The sequence below is a fragment of the Pristiophorus japonicus genome, chromosome 16 (genome assembly GCF_044704955.1).
Source record: "Pristiophorus japonicus isolate sPriJap1 chromosome 16, sPriJap1.hap1, whole genome shotgun sequence".
NCBI lineage: Eukaryota > Metazoa > Chordata > Chondrichthyes > Pristiophoridae > Pristiophorus > Pristiophorus japonicus.
In genome coordinates this window covers 87,240,693-87,268,609 of record NC_091992.1, presented here as the reverse complement: position 1 = coordinate 87,268,609, position 27,917 = coordinate 87,240,693, and the positions used below count along the sequence as shown (strand labels likewise).

Here is a 27,917-nt window from a genome sequence, read left to right as displayed (position 1 = left end):
ATGGGCTAAGGTTTGACAGATGGAATACAATGTCAGAAAATGTGAGGTCATCCACCTTGGTGGGGAAAAAAAAAACAGTAAAAGGGAATATTATTTGAATGGGGAGAAATTACAACATGCTACGGTGCAGAAGGACCTGGGGGTCCTTGTGCATGAATCTCAAAAAGTTAGTTTGCAGGTGCAGCAGGTAATCAGGAAGGTGAATGGAATGTTGGTCTTCATTGCGAGAGGGATGGAGTACAAAAGCAGGGAGGTCCTACTGCAACTGTACAGGGTATTGGTGAGGCTGCACCTGGAGTACTGTGTGCAGTTTTGGTCACCTTACTTAAGGAAGGATATACTAGCTTTGGAGGGGGTACAGAGATGATTCACTCAGCTGATTCCGGAGATGAGGGGGTTAACTTATGATGATAGATTGAGTAGACTGGGTCTTTACTCGTTGGCATTCAGAAGGATGAGAGGTGATCTTATAGAAACATTTAAAATAATGAAAGGGATAGACAAGATAGAGGCAGAGAGGTTGTTTCCACTGGTCGGGGAGACAAGAACTAGGGGGCACAGCCTCAAAATACGGGGGAGCCAATTTAAAACCGAGTTGAGAAGGAATTTCTTCTCCCAGAGGGTTGTGAATCTCTGGAATTCTCTGCCCAGGGAAGCAGTTGAGGCTAGCTCATTGAATGTATTCAAATCACAGATAGATAGATTTTTAACCAATAAGGGAATTAAGGGTTATGGGGACAGGCGGATAAGTGGAGCGGAGTCCACGGCCAGATCAGCCATGATCTTGTTGAATGGCGGAGCAGGCTCGAGGGGCTAGATGGCCTACTCCTGTTCCTAATTCTTATGTTCTTTACATGGGACTGAACTCTCATGGACAATCCCATCAGTTCTCAGCTTGTATTCAAGCAGAGAGAAGGACAAATAGATTGAAGGATAAGGACTACCAGTCTGTGTATATTACTCTCTTCCCTTCGCTATACAGGCTGCCATAATGTATGATGAGAGTTTCCTACATAATCAAATTTGTTGTACATTGTCAGATTTGCCACCTCCAGAGGTGATTCAATCACATCAGGTTTTTCCAAGCCTTCAAAGGCTGCCACTTGGGCTTCCTGAGTCAATTTTTACACCTTTAGAACAAAGCAGCACTCCTACAATGAGGGGGCACCCCCACCCCATCTCACCCCGGAAAGTGGAATGATTATACATATTGGTTATTGATAACCCACTGATCAATATTAATTGTTTCTATGTTCTGGGTGGGCTTTACGTCGACATATGTGAAGGTATCGACATGAACCGAGAGGGGTTTTGAAGGGGGTATCAATATACACAGGCAGGGTTATGAGTTCTCTACCTTCTCCCAGTACAAAGACATAGGCCACGAATTGGCCGACTGAGGCGGGTCCGAGATGCGAGGTAAGTTGGTGTGAGTAAGGATGTGCAGGAGTTGGGTAGGGAAGTGATGGGGATGTGATGAGTGGCACAGCAGAATGAGGTTGAGTGTGGCTTTGCAGTAACTTTTCATCATCTACTGAGGTCATTGAAAGGTTTGCACCATGCAGCCAGGTCCTCCTGACGACATCCCTACTTCTGCCCTCCTGTGCAATGTGCAACTGGGCTGCTTTGGTATCCTGGGAAGGTCCAAACCCGCTGCTGGCTCCAGCCTGCTCTGTAGCAATGATTTTATATTGATCTTGTTCAGCCCGCCCAACGAGGTTTCCGGCCAATTAAAAGGAAGTGGGTCTGATGAAGTCATTTGATGATGTGTCATCAACCAGTTTCCATAAAGGGACCATGGCCAACTTTATTTTGACATTTGTGCTGTCAGTGTTCTACAGCATTGAACTGGTGTAAACACTGATGAGCACTGCCCAGAGGTATAGGGCTGCACCTCGGCGTTCCCATCACTCTCTCCATTTGCTTACGGAGGGAGTCACAGCACAGAGGGATGTCCTCTTCCCTTCCAATGGGCGGAAGAGACCTTCCCAGGATACCAAAGCAGCCCCATCACTTCCCTACCCAACTCCTGCACATCCTTACTCACACCAACTTACCTTGCACCTCTATCCATTCCGCGCTCTCTACATTATCACAACCCCATCTCAGAAGCCACCCCTTGCACTCATCTTCATCCTTGTCCAATCATACCCAACTGACAACACAAGGGTAGGCACTTCGGTCTTTTCGCCAATGTTCATGCAAAGTTTCTGTTAATGTGTTGTCAAACATTGAAATCTTTATTTTCAACACTTCGCTGCCTTAGACAGATGTGGGTGCACCTTTGCAAGTGGGTTTTAATGAATGGTGAGATATAATGGTAACCCCCCAATGGTGATGACTATGAAAGGAATGGCTTGGGCATTGTAGGGCTGCTTTATGGTGTTGGTGTGGGCTGGTGCCAACTTGGCGCATCATGAGGCAGCCAGGGTGTACAGCGTCAAGTGAAGTCAATCTGGCCATTATCAAGCTATGTCTAGCCTCCCGGGTAGCAATGTGGTCGGGTGCTGATGCCTCTGTGTCCTGTGCAGCATCAAGTGATTGCGGAGAAGGTTGGTGTTGTCAATGTGCCTTGAAAGAGGTTCTGAGCTTGGAAAGTAAACAGCTGTGAGATGGGAACTTTAAGAGCACACTTGCAGCTGTCGGGTATTGAAATAAATTCCTGTTGACACAACTCCTGACATTCTTACCTGCTGTGATTCCCATGCAGCAACAACCTCCGAGAAAAATGGTACGTTGCACTCAAAATTGTGTTCAATAGCCTTTTTAACAAGGTCTTAATCATCTAAATTGCCTCCCTTGCCACTGCGTGTTGGGTCTGCTCCGTGTCAACAGACCTGACACCTGGTAAAGTAGGGTTGACAGCGGGGTGCTGACCTGCTGTCAATCATTTCAAATTTCACAGCTGACCCGCCTTCGATCCTGTCCTCTGAATACCGGCAGAATTCAATCCTTGAAGACAGCAGAAAATCTCTTCTAGTCATAGAATACAATTTCAATATTGCTACAATCCCAGCACAGCTACACATGCCTATTAAAATATGTAACATTGAGATTCTTATTAACTGATTCAGCTGCCGCAATGAATGAAACTGCTCTGGGATTTTACCCGTTGCTCATCAGATCGTTTTCAATATATTAAAAGTGGAGGACATTGAACAAAAAACATCTCGTCTAAAAGACAGTGACAGTGCACCACTGCCTCAGTACGGCACTGATGTGTCAGCGTGGATTATGTGCTCAAGTCCTTAGTGGGGTTTGTACCCACAGCTTTCTAACTCGGTTAGGAGTGCGACCACTGAGCCAAGGCTGACACTTGATGGGTAGTTATCACTTGTCACAGTGGGAAATAGTTCAGATTTCATCTCTCTCCTCGTATTATTTTGTCATTTAAAACACGTCTCCTTGAAATGATTGGTGATTCAATACAACATTGCAGTTATGTGCTTCAGCCCAACCCTGTGAGCATATCTTGCCATATTAGTGATTCAGAGACTAGCCTTAAATGCATAATTTATGCTTAAAAAAAAAAACCAAAGTGGCACTCGTGGCACTAGACACACCAGGATGGTTTACAAGGGCCTGACCGAGGTAAGCATAAAGGGCCACCTCTGGTAGAACTGGACTTTGCTGGCTGCAGGCAGCCTGAGCTCCAATCCCACCCACTTGAGATGACAGCACAGCTTTTACATTATTGGTCTTCCCCTAACATCAACCAGCTCCACAACTAGAAACTTAGAATCATAAATGCAACTTTTGAGCAATTGCTTAAGTGCAGTTGTGACCTGAAGAACTGCATATGTATTGGCTCCCACATTGTCTCCCAGTCCAGCAACACCTCAAGTTTAAAATTCTCATCCTTGTGTTCAAATCCTTCCATATGTCTCAAACCTCCTCCAGCCCTACAACCCTCCGAGATCTCTATGCTCCTCCACTTCTGGCCTCTTGCGTATCCCCGGCTTCCTTCATCCCACCATTGGCGGCCATTGGTGCCTTCTGTTGTCTAGGCCCCAAGTTCTGGAATTCCCTCCCTAAACCTCTCCGTCTCTCGACCTTTCCTCGTTTAAAATGCCCCTTAAAACCTGCCTCTGACTGAGTTTCTTGTCACTTGTCTCCTCGTGTGAAATAAAGGCAGAAAATGCTGGAAATACTCAGCAGGTCAGGCAGCATCTGTGGAGAGAAACGGAGTTTGCAGATGACACAAAACTTGACAGCATTTTGTGTCGGTGCACTCCTTGTTGGTCCTTGGTCGGGGGCGCGGCCGCCCTTAAACAGGAGGCGACACTGCCACCGATGCCATCTTATTTTTTCTTTGTCGGCTGACTGCCAGGTCGACCCGACAATTATGCCGCCGGGTTCAGCCGGGCCGCCAACAGGTAACCTGGCACCCCCTCTTGTGTGCCAAGCTGCTGGCCCAGCTGAAACCCTCCCTGGTGGCCCAGTGGACCGAACTGAAAAATATGCAGCGCTCACAGCGGCCCTCTCCTTTAGAGTGACCGCTGATGTCATTAGTGCCCCGCTGATAAGTGATCGGGACGGCCGAACTGCTGCAAGGGCACATCCGCCCCGAGCAAGAGAAAATCGTCCAAGTGCCGAATACCGACGGCACCTCCACCACAACCCATGCGGCGGAGAAAAACGACAAAAACGCAAGGTGCATCCCGTTTTGGGCGGAGGTAAATTTCTACCCCTATGATTCAGGTCGATGACTTTTCGTCAGAACTTTGTTTCTCTGTTTCCTTTCCCACAGATGCTGCCTGACCTGAGCACTTTCTGTTTTTATTTCATATTTCCAGCATCCACAATATTTTGCTTTTGTCTTCTCGTGTGGCTTGGCATCAATTCTTTTTTCTGATTGCGCTCCTGTGAATCGTCTTGGGGCGAAGAAGCTCTATAAATGCAGGTTGTTGTTGTATGAGAATGTATTGCTTCAGCGTTTCCACGGTTTCTCAAGTCCACCCGGCGATGCAAATGGGGCAAATTCAGATTGTACGGGGCAACCTCACCGAGCTCCAGAACCACCTTCACTGCATCAGCACGGCACAAAACTCTTTGACATGTTTTGTTGTTTGACGTACGTGGCTTACTGAAGAGCAGTTTTGAGTTAAAATGCGTTGTCAGTTTTATGAATATCGCCAAGCAACAGAGGAGTGTGACGCACAATATTCCCTGTAAACAAGGCCCTATCTGTGGCTAAAGTCTTGGGTTTTGTCAGACCGAGTGTGGGAAGCTGGGAATTTAAAACATCTGTATTCACAAAGCAACGTCCCAATTTAAAAAAAAACATTTTGCTTCCTTTCAATGACTGTATATTTAGTGGACTGATTTGGGCAATGTTTCCACTGTTGGCTGTTAGTGAAAATTTGCAGCTGTTGTGAATTACAATCGAAGGCAAACTATTCCCCCATTGCAGTTTCGGAGCAAAATGTTGCAGTAACTGAACTTGGATCGGGCCAATGTAAATAAGGCAGTTTTGAATGCCCGATCTCTTCCTGGCCAACATTATACACACACCACACGGCGCATGCGTTTAACTGTAATTCAACACCGCCCTGCATCTCCTGACAGGCAATCATTAAATACAAGTAACAACATATGGAGAAAGATAAAATCATGGACAGAAATAAGTACAAAAATGTGTGGTTAGATTTATCCTTTTAAAAATGACAGTTTGTTCGCTGCTGCTGAACAATTCCCGTCCCCAAATCCCCCTACCCCCCCCCACACAGTTACAATAATAACTTGTATTAAAACTTTGTGATGATTTTAAGACTTAATCTCTAATTTCACAACCATTCGTAACCAAGTCAAAAGGTCCCTGGCTCTTTCACAAGGCTAACCATGAAACAACTCTAATCTTTAAATGGAAATAATTATTGGGAGAGGAACAGGAGGCGGCCATTCAACCCCTCGAGACTGTTCCACCATTCAATTAGATGATGGTTGATCTGCATCTTAACTCCATCTACCCGCCTTGGTTCCGTAACCTTTGATAGATTTTTGTTGGGCAAGGGTATCAATCTCTGTTTTGAAATTTTCAATTGACCGAGGCTCAACTGGTTTTTGGGGAGAGAGTTCTAGATTTCCACTACTCTTTGTGTGAGGAAGTGCTTCCTGACAACACCCCTGAATGGCCTTGCTTTAATTTTAAGGTTAAGCCCCCTTGTTCTGGACTTCCCCACCAGAGCAAATAGTTTTGCTCTATCACCCTATCAAATCCTTTCATCATCTTAGGCTGGGTATTCTGTGGCGAGTGTCTCGGCTCCTGACTCCTCAAAGCCTTTCCACCAGCTACAAGGCAAAAGTCAGGAGTGTGATGGAATACTCTCTCCACTTGCCTGGATGAGTGCAGCTCCAACAACAACAAGCTCAACACCATCCAGGACAAAGCAGCCCGCTTGATTGGCACCCCATCCATCACCTTAAACATTGACTCCCTCCATCACTGGCGCACTGTGGTTGCAGTGTGTACCATCTATAAGATGCACTACAGCAACTCGCCAAGGCTTCTTCGGCAGCACCTCCCAAACACACCACCTATACTATCTAGAAGGACAAGGGCAACATGTGCATGGGAATGCCACCATCTCCACGTTCCCCTCCAAGCCAAGCACCATCCTGTCTTGGAAGTATATCGCCATTCCTTCATCGTCGCTGGGTCAAAATCATGGAACTCCCTCCCTAACAGCACTTTGGGAGCACCTTCACCTCAAGGACTGCAGCGGTTCACGAAGGCAGCTCACCACCATCTTCTCGTGGGCATTTAGGGATGGGCGATAAATGCTGGCCTTGCCAGCAACAACCATATCCCATGAACAAATACAAAAAGACACCTCAATTAGGTCACCACTTAATCTTCTGTACTCAAGGGAATAGTCTAAGAAACCTGTCCTCATCATTTAGCCCTTTTAGTCCCGGTATCATTCTGATGAATCTGTGCTGCATCCCCACACTCCACACCCCCCTCCCCCCACCAAATCTTTGCGGAGGTTACCGCCCCCAATCAGGGCGAGGGCCAATTTCCTGGCCTTAAACTTTTAAGAGCTCTTTCCAAGCTCTGACTGACTCAAAAGTTCAAAAGATTCGCACATTCTGGAAATCGCCCAGTGTTCAATCCGGCTTGTGACAGTTGAGCTAATCAGCTGAACTGGGGAGGGCAGGATGTGTGTGTGGAGGGCAGGGTGTGTGTGTGGAGGGCGGGAGTGTGGGGGGAGGGATGGTGGGCTGGTCAGTGTTGGGACATTGTACAGTTATGCATACAGGACCGCAGTACTTCCAAAACACCTTGAGAACACATGCCGACTCTGATCATGCCATTGAGCATGTGGATGCAAGACGTCATCACTGTCGCTTGTGGACTATTCAGAATAAAAACAGACACACATGATTTGCGATGTTGAGGTCAGCCAGAATGAGTACAGGAAATTTGGAACATATACACACTCTCTCGGCATCAAATCGGGCCCAGACTGCAAGGGGTTTGAAGCCTTTCTGCAGTCTATTGACCTTGGCAAATGTGTCAGGGATACTGTTTTGAATTTAAAAAAAAGTCAGACAAAAGTCATCAGGCCTCCAGTTACATGCAAGTAACATGAAACAAAATCAAGTGGATATTTCAGAGGCATTGTAGAGCTCCTCACTGTTGGACAGAAAGTTATCAAGTATTTTTAAAATTGCCTCTGCCCAGAAAATACAGACACAAAACATATGCTTATTGCATCCTGATGTAAAAGTGAGCATATTATCACTTAAATCTCCAGCACTTGTGTTTCAAACCGAATAATGGCTTTGCAGAAACTGTGCACCGGAATTTTGACATGACCACATTAATCAAAATACAAAAAAATGATGCGCAGAAAAATTTCAAACATCTAGCTGTAGTGTCATCCTTTCATCGTTCAAAGCTGGTTCGTTAGCTATTAGTGCCCGCTATAATTTCACTGCATTTACTGAGAGTTCTTTGTTTCCTTGAGATTTTCTCACATAACTGTGGGAATGTGAGGTGACAACTTAATAAACATTACATAATTCTAAGTTGTCACTGTAATGAATATTGTCTCTCACTCTGATGGTTTAAAAAAAACACACTGCTGCCATCCAACATAAATTTCACTAGTCCGAAACAAAGCAGTCATTTTGTAACCTCCCCAGGTTGCTCACATGGCTCCCAAAAACAGTCACTTAAAGGGGAATTAACGTCTAGGAAGAACTTTTTGTTCTGAGTACTACTCCCCACTTATTGGAGAAGAAAGTTACTAAAATTTATTGGATTTTGCGGTCAGCAGTGAAGGAGCGGTGCTTGCTATTCATTGCGCTTACAACTTTTACAGACTTTTCATGGACTTTTGAATGGCAACTTACTGTTAGTAGAGATCCTTTACAGCACGGCATCCTCTACAAGGAATCTGTGACGTGTTTGATCAGGCCAAAGCGTGTCTCTTCAACCAATCAGATTGAAAAATCCTCACTGAGATATGCAGAGTCCAAACCAGGAAGTATAAATTAGAACATTCAATTGAATGTAAAAGCATGTACAGAAAGCAAAATAAAGGGAGGGGAAGAAAGATGGGATTAAGAGAGAGATAAAAGACAAAGGAAAAGTAAAAAAACAAATTTTTTTTGTTGTTGAAATCTCCAACAATAATTAAGTTCTGAAGGAATGAGACTCTACACTTGTAAAATTAAATTTTCAGGGCCAGAGAGGTTTTTTGATAATTAAGAGTTATTACGCTGTTAAAAATTCACTTACACCTAAATGCACCAGCCCTAACATTTTCTGGGGTGGCTAGTAAGCAAGTACCCCAACTTTGCGTCCTTCATGTATTTTAATGCCAAATCCATAGGCGAGGTACCGGTGTAGCACAGCCTGTGGAGGAGTAGGGCAAATCGGACAGCAACTTCCTGATTTCTGTGCTTAACTGCGCATGGGCAGACGCCAGAGGTTGCTGTCTGATTTACTCCATAATAACGATGAGCCCTGAAAGCCCCGTTAGTGGTATCAATAATGGATAACGTTGCCAAATACCCCATTACAAACAGCAAGGATGCAACCTCAAATAACCTTAAGCGGCTCTAATGACCCAGGGAAACTTGGCTGCAGGCGGGGAGATCTACATCTAAGGCTGTAGGGTGGTTTCCAGGGGTTAGCTGGCTCCAGAGAGCCTGTTTGAAGTCATGCTCTCTCTGTTTCCAATGCAGCTACTCTGTGATGGTCCCTGTTTTTTGTTTCATTTGCTTTCAGGATGTGGGCAAGGATGTATTTATTGCCCATCCCTACTTTCCCTGAAGCCAACGGTGAGCCTTCTTGAACTGCTAAAGACCTGGTGGTGATGACCCTCGCACAATGGTGTTTAGGGTATCAGCCTTACATACCAGAAAGGAAGAGCCGATTCCATTTTGACTGTTTTAAAAAAATAAAAAAAAATAAGGACCGTTAAGGCCAGCAATGTAAAAACATGGTGGTATAATATCCAGTGGGGCTCTCCCGATCTCCCGCCATAACTTTGGTGGAATATTGGTAGAATCTTTGGAGAAATGGCGGAAACAGCTGTTTATGATGTTTCTCTAGAGTTTTCATTGAGTTCCCACCAGAGTTGTGTTGAAAGTTCAGGAGAGCCACCATGAAAATTCTATCCCAAAGCATTCCAAGGACCGCCATTTTGGAATCAGGACTTCAAACTGCCCATCTGCCCATCCTGAATTTAGTTATAGTGCTATGAAAACCTACATTTTCAATCTAACAAGTTAACATTTATAAAGTGGCTGCTGAGAACAGATAGTTCCTGCTGCTGGAAAACGCTAAAGGTAAACAGTCAGGGCATAAATATTTATGAAGAAGAAAACATTGTAACCATCACTGAAGCCAAAATAACACAGTAAACAAAAGTCTATATTGAAAAAGGAATAATGTCAGCTCGAGATTTACTTACTGTTGGTCTAGGATTTATTTTAACAGTGTGGTAATGGGGGGAGTTTTTTTGCCTGAAGTTTCCCCACGTGGCAAATTTCTGATCTTGTCTGCATCACTGGGAGAGAGGAAAGGCAGGCGCCAACTGGAGACTAACGCTTCTTTATAGGGAGTGAGGAAAAACTGCTGGGCAACTTTCAAGTATGACCAAACAGACTGTGTGGGCATTGTCCTGGGAGATGGTCATTGTCGTATTTCCCCTCTCTTCCTGTCTCTCGGTCAGTGAATGGTACTTGAAAAGCAGAAGGGGTTGGGAAGCGCAGATGTCAATGAAGTTAAATCTCATAGAAATGCTCCTTCAAAAGCTCCGTTGCAAATATACTGCCCAGTGAGAAACTCAGCCATACAAATCAGTAAGGCCTTTGCCTCAGGATAGGGAGAGTTAAAATCAACTAGGGTTCCTGCTCGGGATTGTTGTCTGATACCAGGGGTATACACGGTAGCATAGTGGTTGTTACTGGACTACTAATCCAGAGGCCTGGATGCATGAGCCAGAGACATGAGTTCAAATCCCACCACGGCAGACGGGGTAATTTTAATTTAGTTAATTAAATAAATCTGGAATTAAAAAGCTAATGTCCGTAATTGAGACCATTGTGATTGTCTGAAACTGGTTCACTAATGTCCTTTAGAAAGACTTGCATTTATATAACACCTTCACAACTACTGGACGTCTCAAAGCACTTTACAGCCAATTAGGGAAGGAAATTTGCCATCCTTACCCGGTCTGACCTGTATGCGAGTCCAGGCCCACAGCAATGTGGTTGACTCTTGACTGCCCTCCGAAATGGCTTAGCAAGCCACTCAGTTGTACCAAACCGTTACAACAAAGTCAGCACTGTGGGAGTACCTTCACTGCACGGACTGCAGCGGTTCAAGAAAGTGGCTCACCACCACCTTCTCGAGGACAATTAGGGATGGACAATAAATGCCGGCCTTGCCAGAGATGCCCACATCCCATGAACGAATAAATAAATTTGTGTGGATCTGATCCACTCTGGGATTGAATGGCCAACTGATATTCGTTCTCTAGGTATGCATGTGAAGGGAGGCGAGGGAATTGGGGGAAGGAGATGGTTATCATTGATGATACCACAAACAAGCAAGGGTAAGTACTTATGGGAGATGAAAGAGATGGGGGAAAAGCCACTCGAGTTATTTTTTTTAAATGTTTAATACATACTGCTCTAATTATAGTGTAGAACAGCAATAACATCTCCAAATGCTAAACAGTAAGGCTGCTATCTTAGCAAAGCTTTTAAAGCATTTGCGATATAAATCATTGAATGCTATGCTTGGGTCTCCAGTATTTATTCATTAATTTGCAAGACAACGTCAAATCCACACTGCCCCCTAGTGGGAAATAATATGGCTGAGTATAAAGATCCCAGTTGTGTTGTAAACTTTTGTCAAACCTGCGAGCAACAGTGCACTTAACTTGGCCAATAATAAACTTTGAAACACTTGTACAATAACATCCTCGCTGTTGACAACCCGGATTGGGCAAAGCCCTGATAACTGAGAGATTTATGGTTACAGGCCACTGGGGGTCTTGATATTTCACAGCAGTGAGCTGAACACTTCTTGGCCTGTACTACAAGATGGCTTTTAAAATGTACTTCCTACTCTGAACATTACACTTGCTTCCTGCAGCTCGGTCTATCCAGGCCCGATACTGTGTCACATCCTTCAGTCTCGAGAATGTGGACCCCCAGCGCTCCGCCCATGTGGGATTGATTAAATCAATCTATTCAATAAATGTACAGCTACAATTTGCTGAGCTAGTGGTTAGCTTAAATGGTGGAGACCACCATCAGTCTGAGTGTCTTAAATATGGTAAATTTTGTCCCATCCCTACTCTGATCCGCAAAGCAATCCTCGTGTCTGTTGTCTCAGCATTCCAAGAATTCCAAACTGAGAATTGTATAGGCTTTACATTGGGATAAATGTACATGACTCCTTGTAATTTGACATTAATGGTCTAGTATCGGGTAAATTCCCATCTCTGATGTCCACAGGTCTCCCTCTCTGTTCTTACCCTGACACTAATGTTCTTTAAATTACATTCCATTATTTTTAAACTCTTGTTCCACACAGACACCTCTGAACAGTTTAAATTTCTGCTGCCAAGGCCTTAAGTTCTAGAATTCCCTCCCTAAACCTCTCCACTTCTCTACCTCTCTCTCTTCCTTTAAAAAACTCCTTAAAACCTACATCTTTGATCAAGCTTTTTGCTCACATGTCGAAATATCTCCATATGTGGCTCAGTGTCAAATTTTGTTTCGACGTTCCTGTGAAGTGCCTTGGGTTGTTTTACTACGTTAAAGACTCTATAAAAATGTAAGTTGTTGTAGTAGAGTAAATTCCAAGATAACACCCAATCTAACTCTGCAGCCAAGTAGTGCGAGGCTGGAATAGTGTGTGTATATATCATAGAATCTAGAAAATTACGACACAGAAGGAGGCCGTTCAGCCCATCGTGTCCGTGCCGATCGAAAAAGAGTTTCCCAGCCTAATCCCACCGTCCAGCACTAGGTCCATAGCCCTGTAGGTGACGGCTCTTTAAGTGCACATCCAAGTACATTTTAAATGTGATGAGGGTTTCTGCCTCTACCACCCTTTCAGGCAGTGAGTTCCAGACTCCCACCACCCTCTGAGTAAAGAAATTATTCCTCCTCTCCCCTCCCATCCTCCTACCAACTACTTTAAATCTATGCCCCCCGGTTATTGACCCCTCTGCTAAGCGAAATAGGAGTTTTTCTAACTCCTGCCATTACCATTTGAATTTGGCCCATCATCCCTTTTGTCTCTCTAATCTCTCCTGCCTTCCACCCTATCACAGACTTTCCCTTTTGTTCTTTCTACCCCTCCCCCTTTCAGTGCTCGTTAAGAATCTGTTCTTTCCGAACACATTCCAGTTCTGACGAAGGGGCATCGACCCGAAACGTTAACTGCTTCCTCTCCACAGATGCTGCCTGACCCGCTAAGATTTCCAGCATTTTCTGTTTTTATTCCAGATTCCAGCATCCGCAGTACTTTGCTTTTGAAATAGGTCCTTTCTATCCACTTTATCTAGGCTCTATATATGACAATGGATCCAGGTGATTATAAACAGCCGTTTTCTGATTAAAAATTTGCTCGGTGCCAGAAAGCACTGAGCAGCATTCTGCTGTTATAATGCAGTGTTTATCTAAGCCAGCCTTTAATGAGTGCCCTCTGTGATTACAGGTGATGAGCTGATGCGCTGTGTAGATCTCTACAACCAAACCCAGTCCAAATGGTTTGAGGAGATGGTCACGACGACTCTGGTGAGTAACTGACAATCATTTCCACTCCCTTTAAACACCTCTACATGGTGCTTTCCTTGTAGTGGCACTGCAATTAAAATGGCCAGGGAACGGGTAACTGTCAAAAAGCACTCCTTCTCTCGGTCATGTTCAATCCACCCTACCATTGACTCTCCTGAGAAAAGGTTCAGTACAAGTAGTCTCTGATTCCCAAAGGTTATCAAAACAAAATTCAGAATACGAATGTTCACTGATGTAGAGATAATGAGCAATTTTCAGATCGTAATCTTGTTGAGTTGAGCATACATCATAAATAAGGCACGTAATTTGTCAGTGATAGATCCAAAGGTTTCCACCTCTTGCCCTCAATAGTGCGATTTTGCCGTAAACATGCCCTCTGGGCTTCGCCAATCACCGATTTCAGCCAAACGAGTGTGTATGTGGATGATGGGTGAGGCCAGGATCTTGCATGGTTCATGAGACTGATTGGCTGACTGGCACTTTCTAGACATGAATAATGGCCACTTGTGAAACAATACCACAGCAAGGAGCTGGCATCCGCAGGACAGAAAGCGAGGGAGAAAAATTAATGAAAGGAAAAAATCCAGACATAAGGACACAGCTGCAGTAGCCTTTCCTCCCTTCCCACCTCACCTGAGTTTGCTGCTGAAGTGAGTTGGCCAACGTATGCCCAGATAACCAGAGTCCTGAAAAAACATCTGTAACACACACAACCTACAGAGACTCATCACATTCCCAGGACATCCCAAAATACCTTGCCTTGAAAGAATTGCTTTTGAAATGCAGTCATTGTTATTACGTAGGCAAACCCAGCAGTCAGTTTGTGCACAGCAAGGTGCCACAAATAACAAATGACTCATTAATCTGTTTTTGGTAAGGTTGGTTGGACAATAGGACTTGCTCTCCTTTAAATAGTGCAATGGACTCATTTACGTCCATCTGACTAAATAGGCAGAACCTCAGTGTAAGATTTTATTTGAAAGACCTCCGACAATGCAACTTCTTTGACACTGCGCTGGAGTGCTGGCCTTGTTTTCGTGTCCAAATCCTGGAGCAGGACTTGAACCCACAACCACGTGGTTCTGAGCAAGAGTGCTACTCACTGAGCCAAGTAAAAATTTTAGGTCAGCATCCCTGTGCAATGTGGCTTACTTATGTCACTGGAGGATTATCTCAATGATGTACAGGGCCTTGGTGAGGCCACACCTTGAATATTGTGTACAGTTTTGGTCTCCTAATCTGAGGAAGGACATTTTTGCTATTGAGGGAGTGCAGCAAAGGTTCACCAGACTGATTCCTGGGGTGGCAGGACTGACATATGAAGAAAGTCTGGATCGACTAGGCTTATATTCACAGGAATTTAGAAGAATGAGAGGGGATCTCATAGAAACATATAAAATTCTGACGGGATTGGATAGGTTAGATGCAGGAAGAATGTTCCCGATGTTGGGGAAGTCCAGAACCAGGGACACAGTCTAAGGATAAGGGGTAAGCCATTTAGGACCGAGATGAGGAGAAACTTCTTCATTCAAAGAATTGTGAACCTGTGGAATTCTCTACCACAGAAAGTTGTTGCGGCCAGTTTGTTAGATATATTCAGAAGGGAGTTAGATGTGGCCCTTACAGCTAAAGGAATCAAGGGGTTTGGAGAGAAAGCAGGAATGGGGTACCAAAGTTGTATGATCAGCCATGATCATATTAAATGGTGGTGCAGGCTCGAAGGGCCGAATGGCCTACTCCTGCATCTATTTTCTATGTTTCTATGACTTGCTGCTAGTGAGTTAGGTTGTACTCCACTTGGGTTAGATAGGTCATTTCCCTCCTCCTGAGATCCTTGCTATTTAGTACTTGTAATGGAACCTTTCTTCTGCCATGAGTTAGGCTGCTCCTAGTGGTATGCTGGAGCTGCCGGTTCCTGGGTCTTGTACAGCCAGTAGCAATGTCGCAGTTAACTTGCCAAATTTCACTGAGGTCTGAGGCCAGGATGACCTATTTCCCTACCCCCACCCCCAAGTCTTCCTGGACGTCAGCCATAGTAGAATCCAGCAAAGCTGATTTGCTTGCATGAAGCCCCCATATTGGGAGCCAGCGGCACTGACATACACTAAGCCCCCAACATTAAAGCTGCTTTAAGAACATAAGAATTAGGAGCAGGAGTAGGCCATTCGGCCCCTCGAGCCTGCTCTGCAATTCAATGAGATCATAGCTGATCTTCTACCTTAAATCCACTTTCCTGCGCTATTCCCATATCCCTTTAACTGTACTGTAATCCAGTCCGGTGTAAAGTAATGTCAGTGAAACATAATCAAGTCCAAACATTATACATGAGTTGTGACAAAAGATTCCAGCAGCAGATATTCTTCCAGGCCTTTATGTAATACACAGTAATCTCCATAGCAAAGCTCTACTTTGGCAATCAATTCGTGTTGTGGCTGTGTGCTTCCACCTTCTCTTGAACTAATGACTTTTGCACTGCATTTGGGCCAAAATCTGTGGAGACTGGGTACTGAAAGTACAGTGAAGGACTTGGCGCTGTCCCATGGGTTGCCCTGAATGAAATGTCGTCACTACAAAGTGGCAGTTACATGGTGGTGGGGTGTAACCTCCACAGCAAACTTGCTTTGTGGCCTGTGGGGGGAAAAAAATATTGTCAAAACAATGATTGGGCTTGATTAAAAGGTTTGTGTTGGCAATGAGCAAAGAACTGAAAACCTACCTCATATAACGCAAATATTTTCAAGAAATGGTCAAGGCCATTTGACTCAACAAACTGATTCAACCACCTCTTTAGAATAACCCTGAACCCGTCTCTTCAGAAATGCGAATTGTCCCTGTGCCCCACGCATATTGTGCTTCAGAGGTCTTCTTGGCTACCTACTCCAGAGATCTGTGGTTGAAAAAGTTCCACCGACTTCCCTTATTCCTGACTTCCTCATTTTGAAGCTGTGTCTCATGGTTTGTGATCAGATAATGTATTATTTACTGAATGATTCAGTGTAAAGGCTGGTGCTCATTGTGTTTTCTTGAGTGCATTCACAAACCTACAGCCTAAAGTGTTAACCCCTGAGCAAAAACTGTTGGAATTCGACAAGGTTTCCCATGTTAATCAACCAGTGCAGTACTGACGGAGTACTGCATTGTCTGAGGTGCCGTCTTTCGGTTGAAACGTTAAACCGAGGCCCCATCTGCTCTCTGAGGTGGACATAAAGCATGCCATGTCACTATTTTGAAGAAGAGTAGGTGAGTTCTGCCCGGTATCTTGGTCAATATTTATCACTCAACCAAGGTCACTTTTTTAAAAAAAAACAGATTATCTGGTCATTGCCTCATTGCTGTTTGTGGTACCTTGCATTGCACAAATTGGCTGCTGCGTTTCCTACATTACAACAGTGACTACCTTTCAAAATGTTCCACATTGGCTGTAAAGTCCTTTAGGACACCTTAGGTTCATGAAAGGTGCTGTAAATGTCAGTCTTTCCAATGCATTTTAAGACTGCGCGCACAGATCCAATAATATCACGTGCATAGCATTCTTCTGCAGTTGGCCAAGCGACCCTGCTGCAGCCAGCTCGAGCTGCCTGGCTTCCACCCGGATATCACAGGTATTTGCACTGGTCCAGAGTGATTCACGGTCAATACACAGGATTTTTGGGGTTACAAGCTAGTGGTCGCATTAAAGGCAACGTGTTTTATCAGTTCCTGTTTTGCTGTATTCAGGAGAGCAGCTAACGGTGTGTGTTTCACATCTGTTTCCTGTTAGGAAAGTGGTGAACTCAAAGAAAATCCTGCGGTAGCTGGAAATGCTACACCAGTAATAAATTAAACCTGTGTTTATCTTTTCCTGCTGGCTAACGCACTGCCCTTTAACAAGGGGATGTGCCAGACAGGTCTTTCACGATCAGCATTGTTCTGCTAGTGTGTAAAACGTGGCTGTGCATCCATCGGAATGTGTTATTTATCCTAGCGGTGGGAATAGATTGTCAGCAAATATCCATCAGAACCAGGAAGTAGCCTCCCCCAGCCTCTGAGGGGGAGAAAAATGGCAATTTGCATAAAAGATGGATTGTTGTCACAAAACCGAGCACCAAGTAATAATAGGGATACAGAGTCTCCAGTTTTGAACTGGACAATCTGTTTTTGAGTGGGTTGTTTGGAAATTTCTCGGGTGTAAACCCGGCATTAAGGGGGTAATTTTAACCCACCCCGCCTGGTTTTATACCCCGTCAGATGTTGACTTCAATGGAGATTTAAAACTGGCAACCGGCCTGATCCTATCAGCTTCCTGCCGGGCGGATTAGATTCAAATTGATAATTTTCCCCATGTGGTCACTGAGCAAGGTTGGTAAAGTTGTCAATGAATTATCAGCAGCAGCAAAGATAGCATCAAGACGCGGGCCATGATTCTACCCCCATCCTATTTTCAATTGCTCATTTCAAGACTGGCAAAAGGTGGCATCCTAGATAACTAAATGGGTTCAAGCCCATGACCCCTGAACCCCTGTGAGTTATTGACTTCCACTGTGGCACTGGGGTGGCATTTCCCCACGAGGAGAAAATGGTCAGTAGATGACTCACCCCATTAAGCTCATGTGACCTTTTTTACATGAATAAATATACCAGGTAACATAAGAACAGGTTGAAACTCACAGATACAACTCTATCATGGAGAGGGATGTCATGAATGAACTCTTGTTACTAGGAGCACTGAGTGGATTGGTAACATTATATTGAGTACCAGCAGGCAATAGATTACCCATAGTCTCATGCCTTCTCTAATAAATTCTTTACCCGGAGAGCGGTTAAGAACATAGAAGTTAGAATGTGGAACTCGCTACCACAGGGAGTAGTTGAGGTGAGTAGCATATAGTTGAGGTGAGTAGCATAGATGCATTTAAGGGGAAGCTAAATAACCACACAACGTAGAAAGGAATAGAGGCATATGCTGAAAGGGTGAGATGAGGTAGGGTGGCAGGAAGCTTGTGTGGACCGTTGATACCAGCATAGACCTGTTGGGCCGAATGGCCTATTTCTGTGTTGTAAATTTTGTGTCGTTCTCTGTAATAACCCTAATTCACTAATTGATGGCTAACTCTGCATTTGAAGTTCTTATTGGACCTGTCGGTTACTGGAGCTGGTTACACTCTATTCTGGATTATGGTGCATGGTTTGGTTTGGAACTCTGAAAAAATGGAACGTGTAGAATCATTTCCATTTATCAAAGGCCATTTCAAAGCTTTGACTCCAACCAGTTTCTGAAATGGACAGGGGCCATGTTACATTTGAATAAGTCAACAGATGCTTGCATGTATTAAGGAAGCTCGGGTTATTAATCTTTCTATTGTTGATCTTCCAGGAGCTCGAGCGGCTGGAGGTGGAAAGGATTGAGATGATTCGGCAACATCTCTGTCAATACACACAGCTCCGCCATGAGACAGACATGTTCAACCAAAGTGTAAGAAAAGCCTTGCTTCTGTGGAACCACTGCACATACTATAAAAGCCGTTAGCCTATAATTGTTATGGAAACTTAAAATGGGGCCACATTTCTAAGAAAAGTTTTATTACCAAGTTATTTCACACAGTTTTAAGACGTTTCAGAAACATAGGAAGGTACTGCAGTGGAACAGCCCTTCTGGCCAGTCCTAATAACTGCTGCCCCTCAATTGTCCATTTCCTCAAATATCTCTACCGTCCTTTCCCCATGCTATCTACTGCCCCTGTCTTTTAAAGAAAAACTAACTTCCTTGTTGATTTCCCCCAGTGTGTATTTCAAAACTAGCCACCATACCTCTCATTGTGTGTTGTGTTTAAAGCGTTCATTTTTAAATGGTACAGATTTGCAACCCTAGAAGTTGTATGCTTGGTTTAATTTGCTGCCATCTTTAATTATCTCGTCAGTAATACAGAGTAGCTGGATAATTAAATAGCTTATTGCTGGTCTGATGTTGGCAGAGCCCAAGCTGTTTCCAATAGCAACGCATCCTTTTAATGTTGTGGCAGGCGTCCAAAACAAGTGTGTGCTTGAGGTAAAATAACACCGCTCTTTACAATGATGGGTGTGTTCTTGTTTGACCGCTACTGGCCGATCAGTGATAAAAAGGTTTCGGTAAAAAGGGTTGCATTGGCCCGATGTCTTACTGACATCTGATCTAGTCAACAAATCAGACATCGGCCTTCTAAATTAATTATCAAGGTTACAGAACTGTTTATTCCCTCAGCGACACTTTCAAGAAGGTTACTGAGATCTGTTTAACTGCTTTTTCAGCAGTGGTTAAGTTCAGTGCACCCAGGGCCCCTTATTGCCATGTTGTTACAAGTAGCTCACTAGATTTATATTGCATGTTTTGCAAATGCCTAACTGGATAGTTTCATTTTACACATGTTCAAGATGCTTGCAGCAATTTGGTTTTGTCTCTGGAGTCAATCCCACACAGATAGATGTTACATCTATATCTGGCTTTTACCAGTGGGGTGTCAGTTTTCCGAAACTATTTTACTGTTCGACAAGTGTTGAGGCATTTTGATTTTCCCTTTGCAGCTGCCAAACTTAAGTGCAACAGGTGGCCCCTTACTTTAGGGCCTGTTTACTTCAGCGTGCAAGATTCTTCAGTGGAGAGCAAAATTTAGATGGAGCCGAAAATAGGATTATAGCTTGCGCAAAAAAAAAATAAAAAATCCATCATCTGTACGTCACGGGCTAAGTTTTCCGACCGGCTCCACCGGCTGCACGGGACAGGTGCAGGGGGATCAGAAGATTAGATGAGCAGCTTGCGTGTGGTTAGCACCCGATTCTCTCCGCCTGGCCATTGCGATCAAACTGTCTTTGGTGCATTCGAGCACTTAGTGCACTTTGTGGATCGCCTCGACTCTGGGCATTGGTGTAAAACAGGCGATATCGGATCAACTGGCCATTATAGACCCCTCCCCATTTTCCATTTTAATGGGGAGAGATGTATAAACACGGCTGGTCCTGCATCACACATTTCACACTCGTGCCAAAGTCACAATTATTCTATTTTGTGCTGTTGCCACATTAGGGCCCCAGAATTCATACAAAATATATTTCAATGAATATCTGCTGCAAAATCCAGGATTGTCCCCTATCTTTTTTTTTACATTTCCTTTTTATTACTATAGTTACAAGAGATTTTTTTCAAAAATTAAATTAAAAAAAAAATTAAAAACACACTTATTTTGGATTGATGTCTGTGGGTCAATTCTTATCTACTCACAACAGCAAGTGATTTAAAAAAAATGTCCCAAAACCCCCCCATTATTTTATCCTTCAAGGGGCCTGTAGGTAAAGCAGAACAGGAACAACTGAAGTGAAGAGAGCACAGAGAAGGACTATTCTCAATGAGCCATCCTTTACCCTCCATAAACTGAGATCACCCAAAACTTGGCTGCCTGTGTGCTAACTTGCACCAAGTCCTGTTCACCCCTCACCCCTGTGCCTGCTGACCTACATTGGCCCCGGTCCAGCAACGAATCAATTTTAAAATTCTCATCTCTGTTTTCAAATCCCCCCCCCATGGCCTTGCCCCTCCCTATCTCTGTAACCTCCTCCAGCCCTACAACTCTCCTAGATCTCTGCGCTCCTCTGATTCTGACATTTTGTCCATTCCCGATTTTAATCGCTTCACCATTAGCGGCCATGCTTTCAACTGCCTAGGCCGTAAGCTCTGGAATTCCCTCCCGAGACCTCTCCACTTCTATACCTCCCTCCTCCTTTAAGATGCTCCTTTAAACCTACCTCTTTCCTGTCCTAATATCTCCTTATGTGGTTCGGTATCAAATTGTATCACATTATGATCCTGAGAGGCACCTAGGTACGTTTTACTAAGTTAAAGGCGATATATGAATACAAGTTGTTGTTGAACCGTTGGCTCATTTCAGGCTAACTGAATGAACTAATGCACTAGCTACACACGTATCATACCGGCAATTGATACAGTAATCAGCACTTACATTTTCATCTCTCTTCCCATTGAGGAGCAACAGGAGCCTGACCACCCAATTTCACCACATTTCAGTAAGTGCAGAATGACCACTGATGGCAGCCAGGTGGCCATGCAGCCATCATGTTCCCACTACTTCTCTGCCACTTGCACATTCTCCTCTGCACCAGTGTGTACTCTGCCTTACCCAGTGTCAGCCAGTCGCTCAGTGGGTAGCACACTTGCCTCGGAGTCAGAAAGTTGTGGGTTCAAGCCCCACTCCAGGAACTTGAGCACAAAAATCTAGGCTGACACTCCAGTGCAGTGCTGAGGGAGTGCTGCACTGTCGGAGGTGCCGTCTTTCAGCTGAGACTCTCTCGGGTGGATGTAAAAGATCCCATGGCACTATTTCGAAGAAGAGCAGGGGAATTAATCCCGGTGACCTGGCCAATATTTATCCCTAAATCAACATAACAAAAAAACATATTATCTGGTCATTATCACATTGCTGTTTGTGGGCGTTTGCCATGTTTCCCACATTACAACACTGACTACACTCCGAAAGTACTTCATTGGCTGTAAAGCGCTTTGAGATGTCCGGTGGTCATGAAAGGCGCTATGTAAGTGCAAGTCTTTTCATCCTGTGTAGCCTCCTCAGCTCACTCACTTCCAGCCCATATGCTGGTATTTTACTAACATTGGTGAGTGATGATGCCCTGTGCTGTGCTGTGTTATTCTGGGCCACTAGCAGTGCAGGTTGGTAGCTCTTTGAGGTCTGCAATGAAAACAAAGCAACAACTGTTTGTATTGCCAGACACTGCATGATATTTTTGTGGTTGTGTGGGAGTATATGTGAAGACAGGACCCAAGTGCAGGGTGGCATTGCTAGGGTGAGGTTCACTGCTTCACCTGTACTTACTCTTTTTATGCTCTTGGATGTCTCGTTGTCCAGGTGACCTCCTATTCAAGGGACTCTGGTATTTCTGAGCACTCCTCCAGTTCGGGTCTGTTCCTTGTATTGTGTCATCTCCTTGTAAAAGCAGAGATGTATTCCAAGTTGAAGAACACACATGCAAGGATAGACATGTGCCTATTCTGCAGGCCGTCCCAGTTCTTGGTACATGATAATTTTGTTGCAATGGTTTGATGTGCGAAGCACTGGAGGATGTGAGGCTTTAACCCTCCGCTGCAGCTTTAATGTGTGACTTACTGACGCTTGGGTATGGATGAGATTTCATGAACGAGGTCGTGCAAGGGCTTGACATGGGTGAGCAGTAAATGGTTGACATTTTATGGCATGCAATTTGCTCGATGTATGATACTGCGTCGTCTTATCTTGTCATATGGAACGAGCAAGTGGTATCATTCCACCCTCTGATTCAGAAAGTAGAGGGTTAGAGCCACGCTCCAGATACTACTGGCAAGCAAAGGCCAGAGCTCCAGCTCTGAATTCTGGGTTGGCTTTCAGAGATGGATGTGGGTGCCCCCATTGTAGGAGTACATAAAACCCTCCTGCCGTATAGGACTAACCACCCCATCGGCTCATATAAAGATGGTTATGACCAGGGAAAATGCATTATCGGGCTGGTTGACTGTTAATCAGCCTGCAAATCCTTCCACTACGTCACACTCTTCAGGTAAGTGAATGTGAAGGTACCAAACGATGAGGAATTTTTCATATTCCTTAAAGCGTGCTGTTGTTTCCCAGTTTTTCAAGAGCCGCCAGACCTGGCCCCTCCAGCTGGACACCGGTGCACGGCTGTCGTCTGAAAATCCTGCTCCCAGAATTCCCACCTTGTTTTGTGTCACCTCTTGGCCACGGACTCGACTGTCTACAGATTGTGTTTGTCAGACAAATGTCTTCTCCCACCCCGCCCCCCAATACAGCACTTTCAGAAGTTGCTGTTTTTTAATCAGTTTAAGCAGCTAAAGCCAACACAAAACATTCTGAATACATGACCATTTAAGTGACCACATCTGTTTAATTTTCCATGGGAGCTTTTAAGGAAATTTTAAGCACAATTTCATCTCCAACCCCCTCCCCCGCCCCCCCAAAAAAACACACCATGAGATGAACTCCTGTGATTCTTGAAAGGAGTTCTAAATTTTTATTTAAATGATCTCATTACATTCAGTGAGGTAAGCCTTTTTTAAAAACAGTGCGCACTCGATGTGTGCTATGATTCATTATTACTGACCCGAAGAGAGTTTCATTAGGAGCACATTTGCTTGTAATGCTGCCACACAGTGCGACCAGAGGAAATTGCCTCTACATGTTCTTTTGAACAAACTAACCCGACATGCAAGAAGCTCAAATCTTTAAGAGGACTTGTCCCTTTAAGCTCCGTGCTACTAGACCTCCCCCCCTTTGCATGACACACAAGTCTCCATCCCGATATGTGCCTATCTTGGACCAGTGGGAGTTGTAGAAAAAACAGACGAAAAAAGATGGTGATGGAATTATTATTCTTCCTGACATTCCTCAGGGCAAATTTTTTCGTTGCTACATTGACAATACTTCCAAGATGCTACAGGGTCCAGCAACTCCCAGGACTCATTATGAAGCTAAATTTTCAACTTCAACTCGTTGGGCCCCCAAAACAATTCATTTTCTTTCTCTGAAAGAAGATCCTCTTGCAGAGGAAACACTGAGGGACATGAGATCTGAAAACTCTGGGATGATGGTGGGGGTGGGTATGTATAAAGAAGCTTCTTAATCAGTGGAAAGACAAGTCTACCCAGGTGTAAAAGTCTGGGTATTCTTGCTCCTGGCATAATACTTTTGAAATTGTGCATTTACGTTTGAGGCAGAGAGACCCACTTGGGGCAATTCCACTTGCTAGAGACCATAGGAAATATTAAATGGTGGCGTGGCTACTTGTCGAGCACTGTCCTTGTCCTCCAGAGAGAGGCTACACTATACATCACCACCTTTCTTTGTTCACACCCGGAACATAGCCTTGCAGCATTATCTGAAACTGCTTCAGTGCATGTTAGATCACAGATTGGACTGCATGGGCCTTCACCCTGTTTATCAAGAGGCCCAACTGAAATTCCCCCAGAGATGGAGGGGTGCCTTTCTGGAATGCATGGAGGAGTCATTTTTCCAGATATTTCAGATACGTATCGGAGTCCACTGCCCGCAGGCACTGAGCGAAAATGTTGGGTTAGACTGAGGGATAGAACTTGGCGCGGGTAATATTTCCCTTCCCTAAGCAGTAGAAAATCTTCCTGTGTCCTTGTTTAAGTGTTTGTGTTTTTTAAAAAAACAAAAAAACAATCAGTCTCCTCGATGGACTGCCAAATTTCTCAGTACTTCTGCCCCAGTGTACTTCTGTCAGGCAGAGGCTATCATGATACGAGAATCCTTGCTCGAATGTTGAGCAGATTTCTGACTCAGATCCTATTGGTCCAATTTTTTTTTCTTGCAGCCCTGAATGAGTCAGCCTCCTTCTGCTGAGTTCACGCAATTGAAGCAGCATCTGTCTCTTCGACTTGACCTGATGATGTTGTCAGACCCATTAAGTTAAAGCCTTGCGATCTAACCGCTCCTCTTAGCCACTGACCTGACCGGCATCATCGGGGAAGGCCTCCCTACACTGTTCAGTTTATAGCAAAGGCATTGTTTAAACGGGGCGGCAAAACACACTGTAAAGTTTTGGAGAAAACTTCAAGCCACAAATAACGTAACTTGCTGAGCCTTTGCACATTCCGATATTGGAATAATGAAAGGTGATCAATTTAGACTGTTGGACAGGAAGTTCTGTATGTGGTTCCTTAAAGAATGGCCCTCATGTGTCACAGCAAGCAGAGCCTAATGGCATCTGGCATGAAACGCTTTCACATCAGATCCAAATGTTCCCAGTATTTTCATGGTTGGACAGCTTTTATTATCTAACAGTAGGTGTAGGGTAATGAATAAATTAGAAATAGGATGTACAATTCTGCTCTTAACATAAAATACAAAGTTAGATATGCTATAAATTAGTTACAAGCAGTAAGTTTAAGAGACACCATGAACTGGGGAATTTAGCTGTCATACAAGTACGACAGGTATAACTCATCTCACTTCTTTCTCTTTGGGAGGGTGGAAATTCACTACTTAAATGCAAAGGCAGCAAAGTCGTCATGATTTAATGATCACTTCCGTTTAAGGTGCAGTGATGCGTGAGTAAAGTTATTCATTACATGATCAATAGAAAAGAATTTGTTCAGGACTGATGCAATGTTATTTATTATATTTTTACTAAGGACAAAGATACAGTTAAAGACAAATGAACTTAATTTTGTTCAATATTGTAAATTGTGCCTTGGCATGTCACTTACCAATATTAAGTTGACTCTGTGTGTGTGTGTGTGTATACTGTGCAATCAGTTGCGTCTAAATGGATACAAGGTTGGCCATTATTTTTGTGTATAAAACATCCACAGTACATTATCCTCCAAATACACTGTCTGGCACACACTCCCTCCTCCCTCACTCTCAAAATCAATACTCACTGCATCTACTCTTCAACTCCATCTTTCCTTTTCTCCACAAAGCTGTGAAATTCTTCACCTCCTTTGGATTTTCTTTCCCCCAACAACCCTACCGGTTTTTCAAACACGAGCTTGCCATCACCTTACCAAAACCTGTAGATTTATCTCCTCATCTCTGTTTTCCACTCTCCTACTCTTTTCCACCTTGAACATGTTCCAGGTGAACAACAAAGGCAAAGATAGACTAAGGCGGACCTGGAAGATGCAGCAATGCACATAAGAACATAAGAAATAGGAGCAGGAGTAGGCAATACGGCCTCTTGAGCCTGCTCCACCATTCAATAAGATCATGGCTGATCATCGACCTCAAATCCACTTTCTGGTCTGATCCCCATATCCCTTGATTCCCCATGACTCCCAAAATCCATCTATCTCAGCCTTGAATATACTCAGACACAGCATCCACAGCTCCTCTGGGGCAGAGAATTCCAAAGATTCACAACCCTCTGAGTGAAGAAATTCCTCCTCATCTGTGACTTAAATGGCCTACCCCTTATCCTGAGGCTTTGCCCCCTATTTCTAGACACTCCAGCCAGGCAAAACAACCTCTTAGCATCTACCCCATCAATCCCCTTCAGAATCTTATGCGCCCGAAATTGGTCGACACACCGTCCACTACCGCCTGCTTACTGCCCAAGAATGCGATTTTGGTGAAAAAACACCTATATACCGCCGCCATACCATTCGGCGAATATTCATCACTGATATATCGCCGAGCGGTATGCAAACCGTCCGTCATGCAAGATTGCCTGCAGACCACCCAAAAAGTCCGATTTTCATCGCATACCGCCGACATACACCGGAGCTGCATACCGTCCTGGAAAAGGTGGTTTTACGCGATATGGAATGGGCGGAGTGCACGGAATCGCCATTTTGGAAATCGGGAACTGTCAGCTAAAGCAGCACCTCTGTATCTCTGAGGTGAACAGTGACTTTACAATGGGATTTAGAGTGGAAAAGGTATTTTTATTGGTACTGAGTAACTTAGAAGGCATTTTAGTTATTTTTTTTCATTGAAAAATATTGTGGAGATTTAAAAAGAATGGGGCCTGTACTATCTCAGCCTGTATTGCTGACTACCTGTCTAATGCAGGATCCAGATGTGAGCAGGTTTATAAATGAACATTTTGCTTGAATGTGGAGAGCTGCGTTTTGGGACCCTGATGACTGTTACCCCAAAAGTTTGATACTCTACAAGAGTGCTTAAATTCAATTCAAACATTTATGAAAAAATATACAATTTTAAAACTTTGTAAAACTTATAACTATAAAACAAATGTAACAACTATAAAACAAATGTAACAACTTTAACAACCACCCCCCCCCCCCCCCACACACACACCTACCCCCACCAGCAACGTTGATCCTCTTGTCATTGCCTGAAAGCACAAATACATCGCCGTAACCTTAATATAAATAACATCATCCGCGTGACACTGAACTTACATTTACATGGTACATAGCATATGGGTGCATAAATAAAATAATTACTTACTCTTGCAACCCTCACCAGGTCATTCCACCTCTTATGGCCCCTTTCCCCAATGTGTACCATGGTACTTGTGGAGGACACAGCCTCCCCGATCTCGTCCCATATTCTGTTGTACTCCTTTGTGGGGGGGCATTCCATGACCACACTTCGTTAGCTTGGAGTACCTCTCTGCTATATTCTTGAGAAGGGCAGGTAACTCCATCTCGTCGAAGGCAGGCTCCCTCAACCTCCCGTCCTTCTTGATGTTCCTGCACTTAGATTTTTTTTTAAAAACATTTCCATAATATTTATGAATTTTGATTTGTAAAATGTCTTCAAACTGTAGAATTATTAGTTATGAATCGACCAATTTTGTCCACTTCGGTCTCGGCGGTTTGAAAAGGTGCACCGCTTGCATACAGCTGAGAAATGGGCGGACCTTATGCATCGACCAATTTCGGGCCCTGTATGTTTCTATGAGATCACCTCCCATTCTTCTACACTCCAGAGATTATAGACCCCATTGTACACAACCTCTCATCATAAGACAGCCCTCTCATCCCAGAAATCAATCAGTGAAGCTTTGTTGCACCGCCTCCAAGGCAAATATATCCTTCCTTAGATAAGGAGACTAAAACTGTGCACAGTACTCCAGGTGTGGTCTCACCAAGGGCCCTGTACAATTGTAGCAAAAGT

The 27,917-nt window shown here is 44.1% G+C and overlaps 1 protein-coding gene across 3 annotated transcripts in view; it reads left to right on the top strand.

The window, feature by feature from the left end:
• The window catches only part of gas7b (growth arrest-specific 7b), a 437,192-nt gene that overhangs the window by 406,178 nt on the left and 3,097 nt on the right, over positions 1–27,917 (top strand). For all 3 annotated transcript variants that reach the window (XM_070857533.1, XM_070857534.1, XM_070857535.1), the window contains exons 12-13: positions 13,196–13,275; positions 18,629–18,727. In XM_070857533.1, coding sequence (XP_070713634.1) covers positions 13,196–13,275; positions 18,629–18,727 — 179 coding nt within the window. The remainder of the gene's footprint in view (positions 1–13,195; positions 13,276–18,628; positions 18,728–27,917) is intronic.